The sequence below is a fragment of the Pinus tabuliformis genome, chromosome 7, assembly GCF_031772625.1.
Source record: "Pinus tabuliformis cultivar Carrire ecotype Pingquan chromosome 7, CPIR1, whole genome shotgun sequence".
NCBI lineage: Eukaryota > Viridiplantae > Streptophyta > Pinopsida > Pinales > Pinaceae > Pinus > Pinus tabuliformis.
This window is the reverse complement of record NC_142293.1, coordinates 489,099,694-489,107,768: the sequence shown is the minus strand read 5'-3', so window position 1 is coordinate 489,107,768 and position 8,075 is coordinate 489,099,694. Positions and strand designations below refer to the sequence as shown.

The window sequence follows — 8,075 nt, the reverse complement described above, 5'->3', positions numbered from 1 at the left end:
ATGGGGCCGATAAGATGGACACTGGTGTAGATGGATCCAAACTTTCCTTGATGACACTGAAGAAGAGTGGGAAAGCACCTCTTTGGCAACCTTCACCTCCACTGAGCAGGTCTAAGGCGACCGCTGGAGTCGCGCTATCTTCGGGTATGTCCAATCCTAACCCTTGCTCTGCATCCATCTTCTGCACATAATAAGGAATCTAGGCTAGACCAGGATAAGCTTCATCCTTGTCTAAGCCACCCAGATTGGCCCCTCAATTCTCACATACCTGTTCCCTATCAGATTTCCCCCATAACCTTAATGGAGACATTAAAGGAATTAATCCCTGGGTCTGATCCCGCTCCCCACCGATATCATCTCCAATCACATACTCGAGCACCAATGTCAGATGCTATTGGCATTGGACTTATTCATTCCTCCTCCACTCTGAAGCTCCCCCGAGGTAGACCTTCCTCCCTGTCAAAAGCTAAACAGAAGGCAGGTATTGAGGTGGCCTCCGGAAAACAACTTTCACTCGATAGGGTCCTTAGAGCACAGAGCCCTCTTCAGGAGTCTCCCCCATGAAGGTTCTCTCCTTCAATTGTAGAGGGATTGCTAGTCCTGAGAAAAAACTAGCGTTGAAGAGGCTTCTCCAGAAGGAGCCGATTGATCTAGTCTTCCTACAGGAAACATTGGGTGCGGCTATTAACATTTCCCCTCTATTGGAATATATTCTTCCAGGATGGCATTTCCAAGCCATTGATGTAAATGGCCACTCGGGGGGCATTGCCCTAGGATATAACCCTCGCACAATTAATATATTGGGCACCTGGGGGGGTATAGGGTTCATAGGGGCGGACATATACTCTACAGAGCTGGGAACTGAGATTAGAATGATAAACATATATGGGCCCTGCCATCATAGAGAGAACTTCTGGGAAAGGATTTTGGCAGCCAACATATTTCAATCTGATAATATCATTCTAGGAGGAGACCTAAATTTCTCCCTAGGCTACTCGGAGTCTTGGGGTCACCATGCTCAAGCCGACCCCTTAGCAGGTTTCTTTGAGCAGCTCCTTGACTTACACAAGCTCATTGATATCCCATCTGCCAAACTAGCCCTAACCTGGAGGAACAAAAGAAGCGGGGAGGACAACCTTGCCAGGAGATTGGATCGATTCCTCATCAAGGAACAATTTCTGGAGCAGGGTTTCACTTATCACCAATCGATGGGATCTAGTGGACTCTCAGACCATCTGCCAATTTACCTTGAAATCCAAGGAAATATTAGCAAACACCAAGCACCTTTCATATTCAACTCTACATGGTTGAAAGATAACTCCTACATTCGCCTAGTCTCTGAATTTTGGAAGGCTTATCCACCGGCAAGAAGAGGAAACATCACTGAAGGGTTCGTGGCCAACCTGAAGGAATTGAAGAAGCTATCCAAGATTTGGGCTCACAACAAGAGGTGTGTTGAAGAGCATCTATTAAATGAGATTGAACTAGAGATAGCCAACCTAGAGGACAACAGTGGAGGCACCTTCCCTTCAAATGAGCTCAAGGACAATCTCACTGAATTAACAGTCAAAAGAGGAAACATTCTCAAGGAGAGGGAGGAAGCCTGGAGATTGCGGAGCAGAGCTATATGGCTGAAGGAAGGAGAAGATAACTCCAATTTTCTCCAAAAAATTTCTAATGGAAGGAAGGTCATTAATACCATTTGGAAACTGATAAATGCGCAAGGAGTTGAGGTTGATACCTTCCCTCACCTGGCCTCCCTGGCCACCTCTCACTTCAAGAAGGTCTATCAGGTCCCCCCTAATGCTACCCTAGCAGAGGCCATTAGAGTTGCACAACTGTTCCCTCGGTTCATTGAACATGAGGATGCCGAGGAGCTTAAAGAGAAGTCACTTTAGGGGAGCTAGAGGCCACTCTAAAATGGTTTAGGAAGGATAAGAGCCTTGTTCCAGATGGGTGGTCTGTAGAGTTCTACCTGGCTTTTTTGGAAATTCTTGAACATGATCTACTCAAGGTCATTGAGGAATGCAGGAAGACTGGATGTATGCATGGGGCTATAAACTCCACCTTCATCGCCCTCATCCCCAAAACAGACAATCCATCAACCTTCAATGATTTTAGACCCATCTCCCTGTGCAGCTGCCTATACAAAATCATTACAAATCGCCTCCGCCCCATCCTATCCAACCACATATCATCCAAACAATTTGCCTTCCTACAGGATTATTAGATTCATGAAGCCATAGGCATAGCTCAGGAAGCAATGCACTCCATTTAGACAAGGAAGATCAAAGGTATGATCCTCAAAGCTGATCTCTCAAAATCCTTCGACAACGTAAGCTGGCTTTATCTCAGAATGCTTCTTACCCATTTAGGATTTATTGTGGGCGTTATTAAACGGATCATGTGTTGCATTGCCAATATCCTTTAGTGTATTGATAAATGGGGTTGCATCTCCCTTCTTTGGCTTTGAAAGAGGCCTCAGATAGGGGTGCCCACTATCTCCTCTACTCTTTCTCCTAGTCATGGAAGGACTAAGCAGACTAATCAAGGACATGCACCATAGAGGCAGACTCTCGGGAATCAAGATATCGGACGGATGTACTATAACACACCTCCTTTTCGTGGACAATGTACTAATGTTCCTAAATGGAGGGATAGGTGACCTCACCACCATCCAGCACACCATCAATCTTTTCAAAACTGCTACAGGCATGATCATTAATAACTCTAAGTCCACCATAATGGTATCAGAATGCTCCCCCCACGAGATACACTTTGCGATACAAAGGTTCCCTTTCACCCTGACCCAGATAGATGGAGGCCTCCGGTATCTGGGATACAGACTGAAACCGCTTGGATATAAAATTGTGGACTGGATATGGTTGATCTCCAAGCTTGAGAAAAGACTCAATATATGGTATCATAAGAATCTCTTCAGAGTCGGAAGATTAGTGCTCATCAAAGTGGTTCTGGAGGCCACCCTCGTATATTGGATGTCCCTCACATGGATCCCAAGAGGCATTCTCAACCGAATACAAAACCTTTGTTGCAGATTCCTGTGGAAAGGCAAACAAATAGGAAGGATATATGCATGGGCAAGATGGGATCTTCTGTCTATCCCTAAGAAATGGGGTGGGTGGGGTATAAAGAAATTGGAGGATTTCTCCTCAGCACTGGTGGCCAAGCTAGGGTGGAAATTAGTCACCACCAATAGTCTCTGGACCAAAATTGCAGTCACTAAATATATTGCACCATTAAGGCCGCTAGACTGGCTGAGACAAACAAGCTGGAACAAAAATGGGGTCTCAAATATTTGGAAAGCAGTTCTGAACTCAATGCTTCTTATTCGGGACAACCTAACTTGGAGAATATATAATGGGACATTCGTTTGAATAGGCAGGGACCCTTGGATAGGATGTGGGAATGCACACCAACTACCTGAGGGCTTACTCCAAAACCTTAACGAGAAAGGAATCACACACATAGTGCACATTGTGAACCGGGAGAGGTCAACCTTCCTGCACCAAGCATGGAAAACAACCCATAACTTGCTCCTTCCTTTACAGTGGCACCAAGTTTGGAGTACTTACACTATAGCTCTCTTGGAATCTCACATTCGACTAAGAGAAGGGGAAGATGAGATCACATGGGCCATCACAGAAAATAGCCTGTACTTCCCAAAAGAGGGGTATCTACAACTGGCCAATTGACACAAGACATAACACATAGAAACATGGTGGAAAGGTATGTGGAAGCTCAAAGCACCCCCCCTGAACAAGATTACTCATGAGGTCCATACTGAAGAATAAGGTGCTGACGGGAGACAACTTGAATAGAAGAGGGCTATATGGACCTTACTGGTGCTGCCTCTGTAAGGATAGCACTGAATCTTTGGATCACCTCTTCCTCTCCTGTCCCATCACAATTGATCTTTGGAACTCCATTCTATCTCACACACTCTCATCTATCAATTGGAGGGGTCAGACAACCAAGGAGGTATGGGAAAATTGGTGGTCATCTGTAACACCACCCAAAGCTAGAAACCTCCCCCTACTCATTAGTTGGGAAATCTAGATATCCAGGAACCACACTATCTTTCAGGACACCGCCCCCCATTAGCCATCCATCACATCTAGAATTATAGCTGACTACAGTTCACTACCTAGGGATGAGGTCGCCCCTCCACCCAGAACCATCATCCCTGAGTCCATTGATCACTCACAACCCTGGGCATATTTTGATGGATCGGCACAAGAAACAGGATGTGGAGGTGGGGTTGTCCTATATATTCAGATACACATTACTATCATATTCAAATGGGACTTGGAAATGGAACAAACAAATTTGTTGAATTCATCACTACCAAATAGCTCATACAATTTGCAATTGAAAAAGATTGTCATAATCTACAAGTTTTTGGTGACTCGAAAATTGTCTGCAACTGGATTAATAAAACATCAACATGTCATGCATTCACATTGCGACATATATTGGATGAGGTGCATAGATACATCACATATTTTGACAATTTTTCTTGTCACCATATTTACAGGGAACGAAACTCCATCGCTGACAAACTTTTCAAAACAGTAGTGATCAAGCCATGCAACATCTGGATGACCCAGGAACAACGAGGAGGTGAACAGTTCTAGTAGTACCACCGTCCATACATGGACCAGGCAGATCAGGCTCAACAGGAGCCTGAAATCATTTGATAAATGACTGTTTTATTTCTTTTTATATTTACTATGCTTATACATAATCAGTACATGTCCTCAGGAGTACTCTCTGCCTAGAGTAAAAAATTTTGAAGTTTATTTATACAACACTATTGAAAGAGTGTCTTCCTGCATGGAGAACATATTTTTGGTTCTTAAATTTTGGACTGGCACATAGCCACTATATTGCATATGCACATAGCATCTACAACATGTAATTTTCCTATTAATGAAAATTATGATTTTTCCAAGGGGAAAAAATAATTAATATATATTGATATTAATATAATAGTATATGATTATATATATAAAGTATTAAATATAGATATATATATATATATATATATATATATATATATATATATATATATATATATATATATATATATATATATATATATATATATATATATATATATATATATATAGATAGATATATATATAGGCCCTAACATCATATAACTTTGACATAGTTTCTATATATATTAGTTGTGATTATTTTGAAAGGTTGTAGGATTATTTTGAGGTTAATTTTTTAACATAATCATCACTAAAATTTTGGTGAGAAAAAATATCAGATAACATTCCTCAAGGAGACCAGGGATACATGCATGGATCAAAATCGAGGGCGTCTAGTGATCATGGAAAATGTTATTTCCCTTGTAGAAATTGCAAGGGCTTGAGGCAAAGTATAATTCTAGTCTCTATAAAATGCATTATAGAGACTATGGAGATGATGAAGGAAGATATGAGTATCATCCATTTGTACGTTATTTACTATATGTAATTTTATTGTATATTGGTTTTGTAAATGTTTATATGTATATTGTATTTTAGATTGTATTTCTTTGTATTATAAATTGTATTATATTTCTATTCTTTTGGGAGGTGTTTAAATTATGTTGTCATCTTGATGTGGACTAGAAATATTACTTGATTATTTTTGTTAGGGTCGATTAAGGGGTTAGGTCGAGTTAGGGTTAATTAATTTATGGGCTTATGGATAATGGGTTATTAATATTAAGGGTTTAAGGGTTAGGGGTTAAGGGCTTAAGGGTTAGGGGTTTAAGGGCTTAGGGGAATGGGGTTAAGGTGTTACGGGGTTAATGTATCTTTAGGGGGTTAATTTAGACCTAGAGGATTTAGAGGTTCATCATGGGTTTTTATGGATCATTATTAATAAGTTTTTAAAGTATATTATGCAAAATATGACATTAAGAAATACTATGACATTATGATGAAGAATGAAAAATAAGATCAATATGTTTTTTATTGTGGTCATGTTTATATATCTCAGAAAGTGTCTCACTTCGACCTACATGTTAAGAAAAGTAACATATTTCTTAGATTTTTTCAACATGTTCTTAAATATATTGATAAATTGCACAAGCATCATCACTGATTTGTTGTCTTTGTTTCTTAGTCTCACATAATTAGTTTTCTTTCTCTTTGTCTTTGTTGTCTTCGTTTTCCTGATATATTATATTTATAAATTGTTGTTATATCGACATTTCAATATTTTCTATATATACTAATATTACTTTATTGATTGTAGTTGTATTGTAGCAACCCCTAGGGCATTGCTCGAAGAGGAAGACGTGGTTGTAGTACAAGCTCCTGTTCAAGAACATGGAGTGATTAATATTGAGGATCAAGATAATGATCCTATGGAAGAAGATGATGATGTTGATAACATAGTTGAGGAATATGAGACAATTAGATTGATCCACAACACATTTAATAATGTTGGAATGGATGATGAGGACAACTAGTATGATGACCACTCTTTCGATTTACCTGTACTTGAGATGGAAAATAAACCTCTTTATGAAGGCTAAAAAAAATCTCTTCTCTTTGTTGTATTATTGCTGGTCAACTTAAAAGTGGTGAATAGTTTGTCAAATACATGTGTGACATAAATCCTAAGGTATGTAATATATTTTGTGACATTTAGTACTATATACATGATAAAGAAATTACTTTTTCAGTTGTTTTTAATGTGAGTACATTTATCTACATCATTTCATTCATTTGTAACATTTGGATACAATATGTATGATTAATAATTTTTATTACATTAACCAATACTATTTTTTTATGTTGTAGATTATTCGGTGAATTTCTATTACCACCGTCAAATGTTTTACCTCATATGTACCGAGATTTACATGTCGCTATGAAAGATATTGGAATAGAGTATCGAGTTATTCATGCATGTCCTAATGATGATATTCCCTATTATAAGGAACATGTGTTGAAAGAAAATGTTGAAAATCTGATGAGAGTAGATATCAAGCCGATAAAATAACAAAAAAGGTGCCTCACAAGGTTCTTAGTTATATTCCCATAATTCCGTGTATGTGACAATTTTCTAGGTGCAAAAGCATAGAAAAACTTATGGATTACCATGCAAGGAATAGAAGTGAATATGGTGTACTTCGAATGCCTACAGATGGATTTTCATTTAGGAAAATAGAGGAAAAGTGTCTAGAGTTTAAAAGAGAACCTCGTAATCTTAGGCTTTCATTAGCAGTTGACAGTGTTAATCAATTTGGAGAGGCTAGATATACTTACTCGATTGGCTCATTTTTGTTATCAACAATAACATTCCTCCGTGGAAGTCAATAAAGAGGGAGCACATAATGTTGACAATGATTGTTCCAAGTATTAATTTGTTTAGAATAATTTTTTTTAGCACAATAACATCTTATTTGTCTTGTTTGTTTCATAATTATGTCCTATATTTCTCTGTTAATTTACTCATATATGTTCAATTATGCCTTATAATTTTTTGTATTTACTCATATATGTAGTAATTATGTATTGTATGTTCAATCAATTAGGTAAGTACTAGGTCAAAGATATGAATGTATATATCGAGCCTCTTATCGATGAGTTAGTGGAGTTATGTAACAATGTCACTATGTATGATATCTCTTGACGAGTAGTTGCACAATGTGAATTTAAATTCCATGCAATTCTTGTATGGAAAATTCATGAGGCCCAGGGCTAACACATTTCGTGGTATGTTATAATGTTACCCTGCACTTTAATAGTGTTTAATTTTATGAAGTTCATTTCAAGTACATTTTTTAAATAGTTCGATCTTCATTGTACATACTTAAAATAATTGATATGAAAATTATTCCATTTCTTGCAGGTCTTCAAATAAAGGGTAAATTTTCTTGTCTAGTTTGTGGTCCTAAGATGAAATCTCATTTTTCAAGAAGCTTAGTAAAGGAGGTGTTTGACGAGTATAGGCACTTCCGTTCTAAAAACCATAGGTACCAAAGTATTGAAAAACTTCTTTTCAATGAGAAAGAAGAGACTAGATTAAGACCATAGCGAATGACA

General features: G+C 38.3%; 1 protein-coding gene across 1 annotated transcript; it reads left to right on the top strand.

Annotated features, from left to right (window-relative positions):
* The first annotated feature begins 560 nt into the window (after nucleotides 1-560).
* On the top strand, nucleotides 561-1,898 carry LOC149248165 (uncharacterized). The gene has a single exon (XM_089447963.1). It carries the CDS (start codon nucleotides 561-563, stop codon nucleotides 1,896-1,898), a length of 1,338 nt encoding a protein of 445 aa, XP_089304089.1.
* The last annotated feature ends 6,177 nt before the right edge of the window (nucleotides 1,899-8,075 follow it).